The sequence below is a fragment of the Schistocerca serialis genome, chromosome 4 (genome assembly GCF_023864345.2).
Source record: "Schistocerca serialis cubense isolate TAMUIC-IGC-003099 chromosome 4, iqSchSeri2.2, whole genome shotgun sequence".
Lineage (NCBI taxonomy): Eukaryota > Metazoa > Arthropoda > Insecta > Orthoptera > Acrididae > Schistocerca > Schistocerca serialis.
The window spans coordinates 116,250,624-116,271,609 of NC_064641.1; the positions used below are offsets into that span (position 1 = coordinate 116,250,624).

The 20,986-nt window shown below is 39.9% G+C and overlaps 1 protein-coding gene across 1 annotated transcript in view; it reads right to left on the minus strand.

Moving 5' to 3' along the window:
- The window catches only part of LOC126475425 (serine/threonine-protein phosphatase 6 regulatory ankyrin repeat subunit B-like), a 355,304-nt gene that overhangs the window by 286,879 nt on the left and 47,439 nt on the right, over nt 1–20,986 (minus strand). The window contains exon 2 of the mRNA XM_050103270.1: nt 8,301–8,389. Within this exon, the coding sequence (XP_049959227.1) occupies nt 8,301–8,363 (63 nt within the window). The 5' untranslated portion in view covers nt 8,364–8,389. The remainder of the gene's footprint in view (nt 1–8,300; nt 8,390–20,986) is intronic.

Below are 20,986 nucleotides of genomic sequence, written 5' to 3' on the forward strand. Positions count from 1 at the left end.
GAAAAATATTCACTTTTAATTGTAAATGTATACCTGTCACAACTGGGAAATCCTAAACTGTATGAGTCACACGGAGTCCTTACTGTGCCATTTGATAACAACAAGCAGTTAACAGTCTGTGGTGTTTTTGTCATAGATTTTATAAATGATTCTGATATGGAAAATGCTCTGGCAACTTGTTTTGCATCCTACAATTTGTTCTCAGAAGTTAACTCACAAACACAAGTGGATGAAGACAATATAACTCTGATCGATAATGTTTTCTTTGATGAAGCCCAAAGCAAGAAAATAACTGTATACCCAATAAGAAATTCTTTCTCAGACAATGAAGCACAATTAATTAGGATAAATAAGATAGAGCCTTACAGATATATTCCCCACATTGGAAGTAAGTTACAATAATTAATGACTCTAGGATATATGTTTAGTAATAGTTTACATAAGATGGCCTGGGACAAAATTTATAGTGAACCAACAGTGTTCACATGAAAGTAGAGCTACAGCAGCTTTTTGACATCTCCAAATTTGCCTTCTGAAAGTTCTGTACCTGCTGTGATTGGTGTTGGGCCATTTCCTTTGCTGAAATTTTTTCCCCTTGTCAGGACACTCTTACCATGTCCAGCTTCAAAACAGTTGAAGGACTCTCCATGAACAAGTCAAATCTTCTTGTTTTTGCTTTTCATGAATATGAATTTTTTTGCTTTTTGTATGTGGAAATGCCAGTTACAAGTCACTTTCACTAAGCCTTTCGCATATGTCATAACAATTAGTGTCACCACAGTTGTCATTGGATAACATTGCTTTAATAGTACTTTTCATGTTCTTACCTTCCTTTTTTGGAAACATTTCTTTTCCATTGATCAGAACACCACTTCCTTTTCTGGGAGGTGTTGATCTCAGTACTGTTGTGGTCATTTTCAACTACTACTACTACAGGTTCTATTTCTTGCAGAATTCCTACATTTCAATTACTCCCACTTCATTTCTAATATCTTCTGCATTTAAACTGCCCATTAAATCACTCATTTTATTCAAAACACTCATGCAAATACTTCAACACACATACAGCTGATCACCTGAGCTGTGCTTACCGGCATCTATTTCGAAATTGCGTCAGCAGCAAGAGCCTCACTGTTGCCTAAGTGTTCACTACAGTGCAGCTAACCTAACTCTGATTAAGAAAAATATCCCTTCTAATCCTAACAAACTGAAATTTAGCTTAAAATGTCTAGATTGGTAAGTCTGATGTCAGTTGGGGTGCTTTGCATCCTGACATGGCATTTTGAACTTGGCGGGTTTTGCAAACACTGGAATTCACAATATACATAAATGACCTTGTGGATGACATCGGAAGTTCACTGAGGCTTTTTGAGGATGATGCTGTGGTGTATCGAGAGGTTGTAACAACGGAAAATTGTACTGAAATGCAGGAGGATCTGCAGCGAATTGACGCATGGTGCAGGGAATGGCAATTGAATCTCAATGTAGACAAGTGTAATGTGCTGCGAATACACAGAAAGATAGATCCTTTATCATTTAGCTACAAAATAGCAGGTCAGCAACTGGAAGCAGTTAATACCATAAATTATCTGGGAGTACGCATTAGGAGTGATTTAAAATGGAATGATCATATAATGTTGATCGTCGGTAAAGTAGATGCCAGACTGAGATTCATTGAAAGAATCCTAAGGAAATGCAATCCGAAAACAAAGGAAGTAGGTTACAGTACGCTTGTTCGCCCACTGCTTGAATACTGCTCAGCAGTGTGGGATCCGTACCAGATAGGGTTGATAGAAGATATAGAGAAGATCCAACGGAGAGCAGCGCGCTTCGTTACAGGATCATTTAGTAATCGTGAAAGCGTTACGGAGATGATAGATAAACTCCAGTGGAAGACTCTGCAGGAGAGATGCTCAGTAGCTCGGTACGGGCTTTTGTCAAAGTTTCGAGAACATACCTTCACCGAAGAGTCAAGCAGTATATTGCTCCCTCCTACGTATATCTCGCGAAGAGACCATGAGGATAAAATCAGAGAGATTAGAGCCCACACAGAGGCATACCGACAATCCTTCTTTCCATGAACAATACGAGACTGGAATAGAAGGGAGAACTGATAGAGGTACTCAAGGTACCCTCCGCCACACACCGTCAGGTGGCTTGCGGAGTATGGATGTAGATGTAGATGTAGACATTTAGTGGGCTTTGCACCCAAAGAGAACATGCAGATGGCAGTTTTTGCAACTGAACATGATTTTCTAAAGCTACTTTCTATGGTTTATAGTGGGTTTTGCACTCTGAAACTTATTCCATCATATAGGTGCTGGAAAAAATTTATATGGCAGAGAACTCAACTCAAAATTGACAAAAAATTCATTTCACAGCTTTTGCATCTGGGCTCCTCAAATGCTGACATAAAATTTAATCTGTTCCATGATAAATTCTTATCAATATATGAAAATAGCTTTCCTCATCAGTTGATCAGAAAAGACTTTACACAGTCATGTAAAAAGTCATGGGTCAGTAGATGGATTATAGTATCTTGTGAAACAAAAGGAAAGTGTATCTGTTGGCAAGAGCAAGTAAAGATTTTGCACTAGTTGCTCATTACAAAAACTGCACAAAATTACCAAGATAAGATATTAAAACATCAAGGAACATGCACATTATGTCAGAAATCAATAATTTGACAAGAACATGATAAAATCATGATTGATTTGCATGGGAGAGCAGTCACAGCTAACAGGTATGTTTAATAATCATTTCTTAACTGTACTACAAAATATAGGACCAAGCAATTCAAGATAGTAATCAAAGCAGCATGTTAAAAAAAGCAACTCCCATAAAATTTGATTACATTTACCCACTTCCCCTTATGAAATTTAGAAAATTGTATATTCTGTCAAAAATAAGAGCTCTTCCTGATATTATGATGTTTCCAACAGAGTAGTAAAGACTTGTTTCCACATAATAACTCCTCTCTTTCCTGAAATATGTAATGCATCACTAACTCTGATCATTTTTCCAGATATATTTGAAATATGCCATTGTTAAACCCATCAATTTCAATAAGAGCTCACCCATTTCCCTACTGACATCACTTTCCAAAATCTTTGAGAAGTTGATGCAGGCCAACCCTTTGGAACTCAGAAGCGTTGATTATCTGAGAATGTCATTTACACATTCACTCACCAAATTTTATGAGCTTTAAATAACAAAATAACACTGGGTGGTATTTTCTGTGACCTATCTAAGGCTATTGACTGTGTGAATCAAAATGTCCTCATACATAAATGGAGGTTTTATGGAATCAGCAGTATAGCCCACCAGCATTTAATGTCATATCTAACAAAAATTATGCAGAAGTCTATATTTACTATTTCAACAAATGTAAACCAAGGAAATTTTTCTAAGTGGAGAGAAATCATTGTAATCAATTCCAACTTACAAACAGCAACAGAAGAAATATTAAACAATATTCTTAAAAGTATTATTGATTGTTTTCTGCAAATGGCCTCAGTCTTGATTTCAGAAAGATGCACCATATTCAGTTCAGCAAGGTGAATGAAGATAAGTCAAGTGACTTATTGCATATTTTTGATCAGTAATGTAATATGGAATAGTGGCATGCAGTAAATGCCACGCAGTAAATCATTTTTATGAAAAAAAGTTGTTACTGCTCACATACATGCAGTAACCAACACAGCCAAGTTTCAAAGCATTACAGTTTATTCCTACACCAATCTCTATAAGATGATCTCAGTCATGAAATACTCAGTCCAGGTTTTGAGATCTAATGACTAACACCTATGTCAGACATACTCTCATTATTTAACTCAAGTTTCTATTACATGTATTCTGCATGCGAGGATATGTGCTCCAGTCACCACAGAACTCAAGAACTTCAGATAGATAGATAGATAGATATCATGTAACTGGATACATAAAAAATCTACTCACCAAGTGGAATTAGAACACACATATTTAAAAAAATGTTTTTGCACACGCAAGGATTGAGAGACAATGGCTTCTTCTTCTGGCAGAAGAGTTGAAGGGGAAGACGCAGGGATGATGGATAAGGACTGGAGAGGTGTAGGAAAAGTGGTAGAGTTTGTAAAAGTAGCCAGAACCTCAGGTCAGTGGAAATTTATCATAAGGGATGACTTAACCAGACATCCCGTTTGCATACTGCAAACTGGTGCAAGTATTTGCAAAGCATAACACGCCAAGCATAAAAACAAATGCTTGAGGATAGTGCTTAATGTAGGCAACTGTCAATAATGTAGTCTACACTAGATTAGCAGTTCAGACAGTTTACTTGCACTCAGATGTCGAATGAACTACTGTTTATGATCACAGTACAGATAACCGGATATCCACACAGTGCACTGATATCAACCAATATAATTCAAGTGCACTTACCTAATACAGATGTAATTAAGTACAATTATTCATGTATGGCAAGTAAATAATTAATATAGCCATTGTACCAGTCACTCATTACACTGTCCTTCTTAGTAGATAATCATATCAGTTCAAATAAAATATGCACAGTAAATGTCAATAGGAAATATTATCCTAATGTCACAATAGATGATGATCATTATTGGAATTTGACACAGTCCATGACAACAATTACACATTCTCTGTCCAATTAATCATTGCACTCACTGAATTATCAAACTCCCAGCCATGAAATTTAGATAAAATGCAGTACATTTTATAAATTGTAATTTGTATTACATTGTCTGCAGTACACTATCCCATATTTTTTGACATAGGTCTTGCAACTTTCAAACTCACCACAGATTGACTCAAATTTTCTTCTAATAAGTGTACAATAAATTTAAGCTAGTAAATTTACAATAATTAAACTGAGGTTTGTTATTGTTATTCACTAAATTTTCGTAAATTACAATTAAAAATTTTATCAGGAAGTTGGCAGTTGGTATATGTTTACATATGAACAATGATAATGGACCTCTCATTGAATCAGGTGTACAGTAGGTGGTCTCCATTTTTCTAACACAATATTTCAACGTTGTACCTCGGCGTCTTCATCGGGTGCTTCCTGTGACTGAATGACAGGCTGACCGTGTCCCATATTTATGTCTGGATGGTGTCTGGCGTTCCCTACGCTGTCCACTCCTGCTGCAACCTTGTCAGTTGGTCACCGGATGTTCCATCATCCGTCCGTGCCCACTTCTGCTGTTTTCCCCAGTGGCGGACGTTTCATGGTGTACCCTACTAGGTCCGTGCCCACCAGGCACATTCCTCACACTGTCGACAGGCTGCGTTTGCTGTTGGTGACTGTTCTGACTTTCTCCAGTGCCCTGTCATTCTCCTAGTCTTGTGTTTTCTTCTGTTGTTTTTGTAATAGGTCCAAAGCCAGGTTCCACGCCGTGCTGAGTTGGTATCCAGCTTCCCGGTTAATCAAGTTCTCTGTCATCTTGATTTTGATCGATTCAGTGATGATGATATCCCAAAATTTTGGGGGTCTGAGATAAGATCCTGGTTTTATCATATATAATGGTGTGCTCAAGTTCCAAGCAATGTTCTACTACTGCCGATTTAGTGGCTTGTCGTAGCCTGGTATGCCTTTGGTGCTCTTTACATCTTATGTCCTTGGTCCAGGTGGTTTGGCCAATCTAATACATACTGCATTCACATGGTATATGGTAGATACCAAGTTTTCTCAATCCCAGATCATCCTTAACCATTCCAAGAAGCGCCCTGATCTTGTTTGGTGGGCAGAACACACTCTTGATATTGTGCTTTTTCAGTATTCTGCTGATCTTAGCAGATATAGGCGCATGTGGTAGAAAGCTACCCTCCTGGTCTCTTCTTCTTGTTCTTCTCCCTCAGTATCAGTTCATCTGGAGGGATGTAGTGCCTTGTGGATGTCCCCTGTTGACTATCCATTGTCTGCAAACACTTGCTGTACTGCCAAGCTGTCTCAGTCGGACAGTGTTTTGGCTTGGTGAACAAGTGTTCTCAGCACCCCATTCTTCTGTATTGGATGATGGCAGCTGTCAACTTGTAGATATTTTATGAACAGACTGAAGGAGTGGCGATAGGTAATCCCTTATCTCTGGTAGTGGCAAATCTGTTTATGGAGAGATTCAAGGATGAGGCACTTATGACCACTGCCTACAAGCCAACCTGTTTCTTTAGGTACATTGATGACACGTTTGTCATCTGGCTACATGGTTGGGAAAAACTGCACAAGTTTCTTGACCATCTGAACTCGAGACACCCCAGCATTAAGTTCACAATGTAACTAGAAAATAATGGTCAACTTCCTTTCCTTGATGTCCTTGTGAAAAGGATGACAGACAGCACATTAGGTATAGTGTGTATAGAAAACCTACACACACCGACTTATATCTACAAGCTGACAGCTGCCATCATCCGGCACAGAAGAATGGGGTTCTGAGAACACTTGTTCACTGAGCCAAAACACTGTCCAACTCAGACAGCTTGGCAGCAGAGCTACAACACCTACATAAAGTGTTCGCAGACAATGGATACTCAACAGGGGACTTCCACAAGGCGCTACATTCCTCCAGACGACCTGATACTGAGGGAGAAGAACAAGAAGAAGAGACCAGGAGGGTAGCCTTTCTACCATATGCAGGACCTATACCTGCTAAGATCAGCAGAATACTGAAAAAGCACAACATCAAGAGTGTGTTCTGCCCACTAAACAAGATCAGGGTGCTTCTTGGAATGGTTAAGGATGATCTGGGATTGAGAAAACCTGTTATCTACCATATACCATGTGAGTGCGGTATGCCTTAGATTGGCTAAACCACCAGGACCATGGACATAAGATGTAAAGAGCACCAAAGGCATACCAGGCTACGACAAGCCACTAAATCGGCAATAGTAGAACATTGCTTGGGACTTGAACACACGATTATATATGATAAAACCAGAATCTTATCTCAGACCCCCAAAATTTTGGGATATCATCATCACTGAATCGATCAAAATCAAGATGACAGAGAACTTGATAAACCAGGAAGCTGGATACCAACTCAGCATGGTGTGGAATCTAGCCTTAGATCTATTACAAAAACAATGGAAGAAAACACAAGACTAGGAGAATGACAGGGGCACTGGAGAAAGTTGGAATGGTCACCAACAGCAAACACAGCCTGTCGACAGTGCAAGGAGTGCGCCCTAGTAGGGAATGCCATGAAACGGCCACCACTGGGGAAAACAGTGGAAGTGGGTATGGACGGAAGACGGAACATCTGGTGACCAACCGACATGGTTGCAGTAGGACCGGACAGCGTAGGGAACACCAGACGCCGTCCAGACATGAATATGGGTCATGGTCAGCCTGTCATTCAGTCACAGGAAGCAGCTGATGAAGACGCCGAGGTATGATGCCAAAATATTGTGTTAGAAAAACACAGACCACTGGCAGTACACCTCATTCAACGAGATGTCATAAAATCACAAGGAAAGCCTAAGAAATTATTATTATAATGAAGTTTGAGATTTCTAATATTTCATAATTAGCATTGTCTTTAGACAAGCCGAAGGAATGTAACAGATTATAAAGTTAAGTTGGATAAGCCCTGGGTCAATATTTGGGATTTTAAGTACTGTGCGTGTCTTAGAAAATATTATTGGAGTTCTCCGAGAATTTGACAAAAATAAAAATAGTTTTGGGGGCACGAAAAACACAACATCTGAAAAGGAGCCACCTGCTTTGTTACACATCGCACATACAATTAGATTTTCAGCTTAGTTGTGATCGAGTCTGGTACCAGCAATTTTGAAAAACAGGTCTGTTCCATTGCAACCTGTTATGTGAGTAAGACAAATAAGAACAAAGAAAACAGTTTTCATACTGTCCAGCAGGCAAGGTTCAATAGTTTAAACCATATTAACACCTAATAATTCATTAATGACATTTTGCGAACCATTAGACATTGATATTTTATATAATTAATTAGTTCTGCAGATAGTTTTCATCAGCGGCCATTATCTGGCAAACTTTAATATTGGACTGTGTACAGGTACACATCAAATATATTTTCAAAGATTCTTTGTAAAACTTTATGTTTTTGATGCATTTCATTTCATTATTTTTAGCTTATTACATTTATATACTAGTACAACGCATCAGTTAAATGATGGCCATTGGCCAAACCTATTCAAAGGAATAAAGATAAATTGCAGCTTTTGTTCATTCTCAAAATGGAATTCATGAATGTGAAGCACAACTTGCAAAAAACTTAACTTACATTTGCCTAACCCATGAACGCCAAGAAAAACTGAGTACTCACATCAACATCTCCATTATACACTGCCTGCCGCATAGCTCTTACACTGCTTTCCTCTTGAGTCATTTCCTCTTTTGTGCAGAGTGGAGTACCTGATCCAAAAAATAGTGAAAATAAGTGTGAAGCCAGGAAAATACGTGAAAGCCAAACAAGAGACCAATAGAACATAAAATATGGTCTGTCTCTTTTTGAAACAAACAAAATATATTACAAATAGCTTACATTACATGAACATGTCTCTATTTCCCAATATGCATGATTTACTCAGATGTAGATTCCTCTGTATTTCAACCAAATTTTCAGAAAGACAAATGAATTTAATCAAGTTACCTCCTGTCTCAGCAAAGCATTTTATTTTTCAGAGATACATAAAAATTGGGATGGTAAGTTTTCATCTCACCACAAGAACACCAGGACAAACTTACTTTTACAACAAAATTTCTTCCTTATATCATCACTGAATTTATCTGTCCAGATCAACCTTAAGCAGAATGTCTATACACAAGAAATAGTAGGAAAAGCGTATGTCAGACTCAGATTCACAGGCAGAATCTTACAGGAATATAACTTATCCACTAAAGAAGTGGCTTAAAAAGCCCTTGTTTGACTGATCCTTGAGTATTATTCATTACTCTGGGACCCTTAGGTATGACTGATAGAAAAGATAGAGAAAATCCTATGACGAGCAGTGTATTTCATCATGGGATCATTTAGTTGGTGTGAGAGTATTACAAAGATGCTCAATAAACTCCATTGGCAGACAGGCATTGCACATCACAGAGACTTTTACCACTGAAAATTCAAGAGAGTACTTTCCGGGATGAGGTGGGCAACATATTACTTCCTCCCAAATACGTCTCATGAATGACTACAACTAGAAAATTTGTGAAATTAGAGCTAATACAGAGGCTTACAGACAATCATTCTTTACATGGAAAGGGGGAGATCAGTTATTGGTACCAGAAGTACCCTCCATCACACATCGCCATCTGGATTGCAGAGCATTGATGTATATGTAGATGTAAATTAGAGAAGGCAGTCATGACATCCCTACCAACTAACCTCCGCTCATCAATAAAACAAGACTAATGTTCTTTTACAGTGAAATGTGAGATCATTAAATAACAACAGAACAATGGTTTGAGGAACAGTTAAAAATAAAGACATCAAACAAACTAAACACAGTGATGTGTCCCATTCTAGGGATACATCCACAATATAAGGCAAGTAATCACAATCACGCAAATTTATTCATAAACACTGTTCCAAGGCCTCTGAAGTTTCTGTAAGTCTGATTAGCACAAAAGACTCCAAAAACAAAATAAATGAAAGTTCTTCAACAAAGAAATTAATTTAAAGCACCAAGCTCACAAAATAAATAATTAAATTACACATTGCTTGAGACAGTCAATCACTTTAAGAAACCAAAACTAAGCAATATTCAGAACTTAAACTTGAACAGGAAAAAGCTTTCCTCAGCTCTGTTTTAGTACACAAGTCTGCAACCAACTTCAGTTTATAGAAAGAACAAACACTTGATGAAATCTCATATAGGTACTTCACTTGCTGAAGCATCAACAGTCCAACAGTAACAGAAATTTATAAGTATGAAACGGACAGAAAATTGAGAGACTGATACTGCCTTGTCAGTCAGTGGAACAACAGTACAAATGATACATTTCCCAAATGACATTTTGCTGAACACTTAAAGTCCCAGGGCCATTGAGGTGGAATGCTGTTCATGGCAGCAGCTGAGTCCTTGGCCTAACATAGGTGAAGGTCTTCTGGTTGCTGGCTGCAATAGAACTGCTGTCTTGAGCTCATACACTGGCCTAAATAGTTGCGTCACGGATGGACACTTGTGGGCCTAGTTTCTGCACATGACACAGGAGATACATGAAGAGATGCAGTTTGTCAGCGACCTCTATTGTCACCATGTATGCTTTCTGGTGGCCCGACAGAGCATGGTTGATGCCCTCTGCTGGCCTGGCCACTGAGTCACGGAGATTGCAAAGTCCTACGTTGTCTGGACTGCTGGGACTGAGCTCGCTGCAATGCGCCTGATGTATGTGTTGTGCATAGTGTCACCAGCAGATAAGGAAAATGAATCTTACAAGATGGCACTACTAATTCAAAATGGAAGTGTGTTTAGTCAAGTCCCCATAATCAATACATCGAGAGCTCGTAATTGCAACATAAACTCATGCAGGAAAAACGCTACCATATTGCAAATCAACAGAGTACTGCACAGTTGCTGTAATGGTCACTAAATAAGAAGCCACCATCTGATAAACTAATGACTTTATCTGACGTGTTTTGGGTAGAACCAATTCTCAAATTGTCATAAACATCTTGGTGATCAGATAAATAAAGACAGTATTTAAGAAACAAAGCTGTCATGGAAGATCATGCAGTTGTTTGCCATGACAGCTTTGTATGTTATTTATTGTCTTTATATTTCTGGTCACCAAGACATTCATTACAATCTGAGGATGTATTATACCCAAAATGCATTAAATAAAGTCATTTCTTTATCAGATGGTGGCTTCTTATTTAGTGACTGAAGCAGCAATTGTGCAGTTCTCCTACTGAAGGCTTCTAACATCTAAGTATTGAAGGACATGCAACAAATGCTATGAGACCCATCATATGATGGACCAAACACAGTGCACTCTCACTACAAAGACTGTCACACACTGATGAGCCAAAACATTATGACCACTGCCCACTGCAAGACAACGCCATCTGATGGTGTTGTTGGGATGTTGTTCAGTTAAGCAGAGCAGAGACAAATGGGGAATCATTCGAGCAGCAATACGAGCTGAAAATGAGGAAACCCAGTGACATAAATGACTCTGACCAAGGGCAGGTTGTTACGGCTTGGCACCTGGGACCGAGCATCTCAGAAATGGCGGAGCTGTTTCGCTGTTTGCATGTTGATGTTGAGAGTATTTATGGAGAGTGATTGAATGATGGTGAAACCATGACCAGGCAACACAGTGTTGGACATCAACACCTAATGATAGAACATGGAAGATGGAGGCTTCCACATGCTATAAAGCCGAATAGGCGACAATCTGTTGCAAATCTGGTGACAGAGTAGGCACAAGTGTTTCATTGGATTCCATTCAGCACACTTCTTTATTTAATTTATTGGCCTTCAGCTTACAGCATACAGCCAGCTCATACTTACATAAAATATACAGTTACTGATAGAAAATTAGTGTTCAAGTATTTATTTGTTTGCATGGGTGCACTTACATACTAAGGCATGCTGGAAAGTAATGCCATCGAAAAATTTTTATGTGAAAATTCTCAAAGCTTTTTAAATAAAACAAATGTTATTGCCATTCTACATCTTTATTTTTCATGTCTACATATTTATTTCTCAGCATAGTCATCCCAGTGACAAACAGATTCCTCCAAACAAAAGGCCAATTTGTTGATACCATCAAGTAGAATGTCTGACTTCATTGCCAGAGCCACAGCCTCACCTCTGCTTGCACTCCTTCATCACTGTAAAAATGAAATCGTTGAAGGTATTCTTTAAGTTCTGAAAATAGATGAACATCATATGGGGCCAAGTCATTACTGTATGGAGAATGACACACAACAGTGAACCCAAGCTGTCAATTTGCTGCAGATATCATTGCACTTGTTTGTTGTCTAGCATTATCATGCTGATGGAGAAGAGTTCTCTAGCAGCACAGGGCTTCAAATATGTAGACATGAAGAACAAAGATGTGGAATGTTAATAATGTTGGTTTATTTTAAAAGCTTCTATACTTTCACATAAATAATTCCAAATCATTACTTTTCTGCACATCCTATTAGTTACAGACAGACTAGTACTGTACAATCACTGTAAAATCAAATCTTACAAAGCACTTTTGTGAAGATCATTGTCAGTAACTGTTTGTTTCAGATGCAGAGATGTGTGGCAACAATGAATTTGTGCACTGCAGGGAAAGTCTATGATTCTATGTAGCTAACAAAGCCATCACACCCGTTGGCAATGGGTGGCCAAGCTTCACAAGTTCTTGTAAAATGATTGTCGTACTTCCACATAGTCTGGGGCACCCAAGGAAAAGATTACCTGTGTCCTCTTATACTCCACAAGAGCAGGAGGGTGGCTCCATGATGCCCATCCTGTGGAGAGTTTTACAGAAACATCCATGGTTAAATCTGAGACTAGCTATTATAGAGGCGAAGGGCCTAGGCATTGAATTTGTATCAGATTTCATGGAATAAATGACCAATGGAAGAGATGATGTGTACGTCCTACCTCTGTATGTTGTTGCTTTCTTCCATTCCTGTTACTGGTCTTCTGCCATGCATCTGTGGAGGGCATATCAGTAGCCCATACTACGGATTGCAGTCCAGTTGGTATGCCATGTCACAGCAGCTTCTCTGACTAAGTGATCTTCCATTAAATCTCCCAAGAATCTACATATCCTTGAACTAGTGGAAGACGTTCTAGTAATCCAGAAACATCTGGTAAAGCACTTTATGGTTACATCTGAGGTGAAAGGTTTCACTTTGCTGGATTTTTACCGGTTCCTTTTAAGAAAGAATTTGGCGCAGAGATACTGCTGGCATAGATAGATTGGAGGTTCTTGTGCTTCAACCAGGAATTCACTGGAAGGGGTGGAGCACATTGCTCATCAAAAAGTTCTCAGTGCTTTATATTTGCATTGATTAATTCTGTAGACCATCAGTTGCAGACTCACAACAAGCACTCCCATAATCAATAACTGAACATACCATGTACAGTAAAGTGTTAGTACTGTACTGATGTTCAAGCCTCACTTGCATCCTCTCATAGCTCTGTTTATACTGACAGCCATTTCATACTTCTTCGCCAAGGTAGGGATGGGCAAACTCATTCATCCTTGGCAATTAGTTCACTGCTGATCACCCTTTTTTTGGGAACCGTTCATTTTTACTCATTCACCATTCATTTGTGTTTGGTAGATGGAAGGTGCCACGAAGGGGCACTTGCCTCTCCCCTCAAGTACAGAATTTTTATTCATAACAGAATTCTCACACACTTGTAATTTTTGTGATTCTGTAAAACCTCTCGTTTAGGCAACTGTAGCATTATGTGGCTGATCACAGTGAAATAATGTAAGGTGGTGCACAAAAAAACCAGCTCTGAGTACAGACTGCTTGCCAATTACACATGATTTGTTGACCGCTACACACAGAATAGATAAACATGTAATAATTAGGCATTGAAGAAATAAGAAATAAGCTAATGCAGACAATAGCTTTGAAACAATAGATGATGATTGGAGGGTGACAATGAGCAGTCTAGTACTCGGGGCAGATTTTTGGTGTGCCACCCTGTACCACTGAAATAATGTTGTAGAAGTTATCATATTTTCTTTACAAAATGTGACACCAGACTCTCAATTATGGAGGGCGGGCTTCATTCAGTTGTAAGTCGTTCTGCCTTCCATAACAATGAACATGCTCTTTTACCTTGGATAAAAAAAACACAGAAAATGGCCACTCATGTGTGCCCTGCTGACTTCCTTTGCATGTGTAACAACAAAAAACTTTTCCTTTTTACAGATATTTCTTCTGCTGTTCATCGAAATAGTGAAGTAAGTTGATAAGCTGTTTTGTTACCTGAAAAGATGTATGTATTACATAGCACATAATTTTTATGTAATTTATGTAATTATAAAATACATTTTAATTACTGGTCATGGATGCTGAATAGAATACGAAAAGAACCAGAAGTTCAGAGTTCAAAAACGGTTTGAAACAGATCTAGAATGGGCATGTGCAGTGAACGAAATGTACTGAACTAACTATGAGCAGTCGGCATTGGAAATGTGATGAGTGTCCACGCGAAGAACGATGAATCTGCCCAAGCGAGACCGAGACTGAGACAGAAGGGAATGGGACCAAGTCTGTTCTGGGAACAAGACCAATGTTTCCCATTCTGAGGGACTATAAGTACAAAGCCATGACCGAGACTGAGACAGATGGAAACAGGACCAAGGCTGAAATGAGACCAGCTGACATGCTGTTGCGGGAACGAGACCGATCGTTTCCCATTCCCGGGAACTATAAGTAGAAAGCCGTGACCGAAGTGAACTATGAAAGACTGTTCCTTAGAATTCATTCCTTACTTGTTCTGTTCATCTTGATGAACCATTCCTTTGGACCTGTTAGTTCACGAATGAACCATCTCTAGTCCCAGGTATTTGACTTGCATCTTCAAAGGGAAGTTGTATGAGCCTAGTGCTATTACATCTGGCAGATTCACTCTGTGTCTTCAAAACACTAATGTGTTTTAACTTAGATGTGGATATACACTGAAGCACCAAAGGCACTGGTATAGGCATGCATATTCAAGTACAGAGACATGTAAACAGGCAGAACATGGCGCTGCAGTCAGCAACGCTTATATAACACAACAAGTGTCTGGCACTGTTGTTAGATCAGTTACTGCTGCAACAATGGAGGGAATCAGGATTTAAGTGAGTCTGACATGGCATTATAGTCAGCACATGAGTGATAAGACACAGCATCACTGAGGTAGCGATGAAGTGGGGACTTTCCCGTATGACCATTTCAAGCGCATACCGGAATATCAGTAATCCAGTAAAACATCAAATTTCAGACATAGCTGCATCTGGAAAAGATCCTGCAACAACCAATGACAACTGAAGAGAAACATTCAACGTGCCATAAGTGCAATCCTCCCACAAATTGCTCCAGATTTCAATGCTGAGCCATTAACAGGTGTCAGTGTGTGAACCATTCAATGAAACATCATCCATATGGGCTCTCAGAGCCAGGCCCACTCGTGTACCCTTGATGACTGCATGACACAAAGCTTTAGGCCTCGCCTGGGTCCATCAACACTGACAAGGGACTGCTCATGACTGGAAACATGTTGCCTGGTCGGACGAGTCTTGTTTAAAATTGTATCGAGCAGATGGACGTGCATGGGTATAGAGGCAACCTCATGAATCTATGGACCCTGCATGCCAGCAGGGGCTGTTCAAGCTGTTGGAGCTTCTGTAATGATGCAGGTTGTGTGCAGTTGGAGTGATATGGAATCCATGATATGTCTAGATATGACTTTGACAGATGACACATATGTAAGCATCCTGTCTGATCACCTGCATCCATTCATGTCCATTGTGCGTTCTGACAGACTTGAACAATTCCAGCTGGACAGTGTGGCAGCCCATATGTCCAGAATTGCTACAGAGTAGCTCCAGGAGCACTCTTCTGAGTTTAAACACTTCTGATGGCCAACAAACTCCCCAGACATGAACATTATTGAGCATATCTGTGATGCCTTGCAGCTTGCTGTTCAGAAGAGATCTCCACCCCCTCATACTCTTATGGATTTATGGACAGCCCTGCAGGATTCATGGTGTCAGTTCCATCCAGCACTACTTCAGACATTAGTCGAGTCCATGCCACATCACGTTGCAGCACTTCTGCATACTCACAGGGGCCCTTCACAATCTAAGGCAGGTGTAGCAGTTTCTTTGGTTCTTTGGTGTATATCCAGTCCATTTATCTTGAGCCACTGTTGGAGTACAGACTTTGCGATTGATTGTCAGTTGTGACTTGTAGTCCTCTCAGAACATTCTTTCCATGTAAATACATATATTGGCTGTGTGTTGTACAAGTTTCACCTTTCTGGGAATATCCTACGTAGGTCAATGGCATGGATATTAAACAGAAGAGGTGCCAAAACAAATCCTTTTGACAGTGCTATACTCGTAGTTCATGCTCCTGTCACACATCCTTCACATACAACTAGTAGCACTCATTCAGACAGAAAACATAACACGTGTTCTGCAAATGTGTGGATATGCATTGCTCCTTTAGTTTTGTGGCTAGCACTGGGTGTAATGTGTTATCACTGGTACTGTTTAGATAAAAAGCCTAGTAACAGGTGTGGCAATGAAACTACAATTTTGAAACCTCCACAAGTAATACAAAATTTATTCACAACAATATAAAAGAAATACAACATGAATTTGCAATGCTTGCAATTTACAATGTCTATCACTTGAAAATGACATCACATAGGTTGCCACATCTTGCAGGGCAAGCACTGGAATTGGATTAAGTTCCTCCAGAATTTAATCCTTCAGTTCCTGGATGGTTTCTGATGGTTCACACTGGAAGATCTGAGATTTCAAATGACTGCAAAGAAATAAATCACACATTAAAAGGTCAGTGGGTCTTGGAGGACAGGAAATGTCCCAGTTTTGAAGATGAGATGATCAAGAAAGATTTTCTGTAGTGTTTTCACGGTATGTTGTGAAGTAGGGTATGTGGTCCTGCCTTGTTGGAAGAATGTGTTTGTAGTTACAGGGATATCAGCAAGTTATCACACTACGATATAGTTCAGCATGTCAACATAATCTTCTGTATTGATAATAACAGCATTAGTGTGATCATCTTAAAAAAAATAAGGGCCTATGATTCCAAATGATGATACACTGCACCACAATACCACTTTATGACTGTGAAGTGACATTTCATGAAGTATTTCACGATTTGCACATGGCCAGTATCTAAAGTTTTGCTTGTTAACAAAGCCTGATACATAAAAACTGGCTGCATTGCTCATGATCAGATTGTTGCACAGGCCTGTGTTGTTGTTCATGAGTTCCAACCACTCTCGGCAAAAGCGTAATCTCTTTGGGAGATCATCCACATCTAGTTTTTGCACTATCTGAATTTTGTGAGGGTGGTATTACAGTTCTTCGTGCAATATTCACTGCATAGTGTGATCAAATATGTCAAGTTGCACGACATACTTGCATGCAGAATGCTTGAGGCTTGGGCCCAAGGCTTCTTCCACTCTTGCAACATTCTGTGGTGTGCCATGCATTTTGCATTTCCACCCCTCTTCTGTACTGTAGCACACATTTCCTCGAAGTTCTGTGCCCACACTTTCATAACATGTTCCAACAGGACTGGGACATCATGTGTGAGTTTGTAATGACCATGACATACACGCTTGTGGCCATGCAGCTGTCATTGTTCTTGTATAATGCCTTCATGGCAACAGTGCGTTATTCACCAGTCAATGCCATCTTGATTGAATATCGATACCAGAATCAATGGCAAAGATTTGTTATCCAGATGGTACCACTCCTTGTTTTCTCATTCCAAGGTTGTCAAATCACCTGTTTCACTGCCATACCTGTTAGATGCACATTTCAGCTGAAACAGAGCTGTATGTTACTCACCAAATGCATGAGAATGTCTTCAGTACCATTCCATTTGCGAAAACCTGCCTGATTACTTGAGAGCGGGTCATGGTATTCAGACCACCACTGTAACCAGCATTTGACCATTCTTTCCAACATTTTGTAGAGACATTGCAGTAACATTACTACCTGGAATGATGCCACCGAACCAGGATCCTTCTCTAGTTTGAGCACAGGAATCATCCTGACTGTGTTTAAGGGCTCAATATTGTAATGTTCATACCACACTTTATTTTAAATATGGAGTAGACACTATTGTCCTTCATATGACAGAAATGACAGCGCACTGTAGGGGATATTATCTCAGATATGGGGCACTCCTTTTACAATGACAAAAGCTCTCTGCAGCTTGACATTGAGAGTGCTGTAGAAGTGGGTGACTTTCACAGTGGTTTGGACTCTCTGTGCTAGGTTGGTGTTTGATGGAAGGAGGTGTCTACTTTTTTAATGACTATTCCACAACACAATTTGTAGGCAGCAGATTTTAGTGGTGAGGTGTCGACAATTTCTTGAAGCTCTCCACCTTCTTCCACACACACATCACATTTTAGTGTCCTTAGTACAGAATTGGAGAGGTTTTTCCAACCTGTCTTCTTCTTATTTTTCAAAAAACCTCTAGGTTCCCACGTGTATTTTTTTCAAGCTGGTGTAGTTTTGTTGGGTATTCTGTCTCTTATATTTCTTCAGTGCTGCCTTACTGTACAGAATGCAGAGCAGAATGGTTTGTGAGTGACAGAAGGGAGGCTGGTTTGAAACTGAGTGAGGGAATTAAAGGAAATGCATGGTATATTCTGCACTTGTGGTATACTGCAGAGGCTTACCACAAGGGACACGATGAAGAGTGACTACCAGTCTAGAATTGGGGCCTAAATAATGACAAATAAGGCATGGCAGAGGTGGTGGTTCATGTCTATGCAGCTAGTGGCCACTCCTAGTGAGAAGAAAGTCAGAGGCCAACAGCTTGAAGCCGTCTGCCCTTGACAAAGGCTAGTCAGAAGATGTCTGCTCCGTTCGAGTGCTGAAAACCAAGAGAGAGACAAACAACTGCTCTCTGTGTCCCAAGACTCTCCAACGATCATGCAAGCACTGTGCCTCCCATGTTCCCTACTGGCTAAACTGTGGTGTGGAATCACAATTTTATTCAGTAGAGACACCATAAAAGTAGTGTGATGTCGTAGCCAACAACTTTTACTGGACGGAACTGCCTCTGACCTAAACAGGCAGGCACATGTGAAGTTCTACTGGGAGAAGATGTGAAATATAGGGATTACATTTTGAAATAAATTTTTTTGAAATAAATCCATAAATATCCTCAGAATGGCAGGCCATCTTGCACATAATGTTCATTGATGGCTCTCTGATATTTGGTATCCCACCACACAGGAATGGTTCAAATGGCTCTGAGCACTATGGGACCTAACTTCTGAGGTCATCAGTCCCCTAGAACTTAGAACTACTGAAATCTAACTAACCTAAGGACATCACACAAACATCCATGCCCGAGGCAGGATTCGAACCTGCGACCATAGCGATCGCGCGGTTCCAGACTGTAGCGCCTAGAACCGCTCGGCCACTCCGGCCAGCCCACACAGGAATTGTTCTGTTTCTAATGCAAAATGGGTCCTGTTTAGGAACTGCCTGTATGGTGGCCTCAGCAATGCATTGTGTTAGTTGGGAACTGGTAAAAAACTTTATTTACCCAAGGTCATATAATTACCTCTTTACTTTTGACAGCCAGTTTTAACAGAATTCACAGTCATTTTCTGGTCTTCAAAAAGTTTTGTTACTAAACGTGTTCATTGGGAGTTGGAATCTCATGCAAAGTTGTCATATTAGAGGCATGAGTTTCCAATCCACAATGAACATGTTTTGTAACAAAAATTTTTGAAGACCAGAAGATGACAGAAAAGTCTGCAGAAACTGGTTGTTGAAACAAAGAGATATTTATGTGAGCTATTTATGTGAGCTCTCTCTGACAGTGGAAGGCTCTCTTTTACTCTGTAAACATATTTATTCCAGTCAGCTTCCTCTATTTTCCATCTGAAGGGCTGATCCAGCATGGTTCTTTCTTTGTGCCAGGTAAAGTTGGAACAAAAGGCAGGTGATCAGATCCTGAAGGATTTACTTTTACTTCCCAAATGGTTAGTAGTGCCAGATGAGGTAATGCAAAGCTGAGGTCTGTCGCTGATCTTGTCTGTAACTGTGGTGTTATGCTTGCAGTGGCTCTGTCATTCAGCAGCACTAGGTTTTCATCTTCTACAATGGTCATTTATAGCCCACCATTGCAATTGGCATTCTTGCATCCCCATGATGTGTAATGCACGTGAAGTCTCCCAGCACATGCAGTGGATGGCCAAATTGTTGTGACAGAAATGTCATATTGGTGCCAAAAATGAGAGTATTAGGTGGCCTGTAGAAGCAAAAGCATTCAGGTCAGATTCCAAGTTTTGCGTGGATATTTCTGTGGTTTTTATGTCTTGGTTGGTGCAGCTTTGTTGAAGACTTTTGTAAGGAATATTTTCTTTGACAAATGTAGCTACTCCTCTATACCCATTGTTTCTGTAGCTTCTATTGACATAGTAATCTGGGAAATTGAAGTCCTCCATTGGCTGGTGATATGCTTCAGGGATGGCACAGACTGAGAAATCCTGTATTTGGATGTAGCAGGTGAGACTTTATACAATCTAAATTACCCACATGCCATTGCATTATGCTCTGGACAACTTTTGCCATCAGTTTTAGAGAAACTGAAGTGAGCTGATCAGTTGCACTAAGTCTAATACTCGGGTATGGCTGGAGCAAGTTGCTGGAGAATTAGGTTGTTTTTCATTTGTTCACTTGTAGTTATCCACTGAGATTGGGGAGGATATGGATTTCTTTGTTTGATGTTGCTGGGTACCAAGGGCAGGCAAGAGGGCTGCCATCCCCCTCCCGCCCTCTCGTGCACCTCAGCTTTCAGGCAACTTAGTGTAGATAGGTGTTTTTATTTCAAGAAAATTATTTAAAAGTTGGTATTTTTATGCAAGCTTTTAACAGATCAAAACTGAAGATTTTTTATGGCTACTTCAAGTCACCGTTCATCTTCCAAAATACTCTATACCCTAAAGCCTAGCTCACTTCCACCCCCCCCCCTCTCCCACCCCGCCCCTCTCTCCCTACAAACTAACTATTGTATGGCATCATATGCTGGGTTTTGATTAGCCTACCACAGAAAATGGTGCTCTTCCTGTTACTTTTTTATGTGCATTCTCATGAATTGAATGTCCTGTGTACAGTGTGTCCCGGAATGAGTGATAAAAATTCGGGGATATGACATCAACTTTGTATGGATGCTCTATTCCAAATGGTTTCTGAGATAGGACACATTTAATGTGCATTTGGTTTTTGGGCTATTAGCGTAGATGAATGTGCCTTATCCACCCAGTC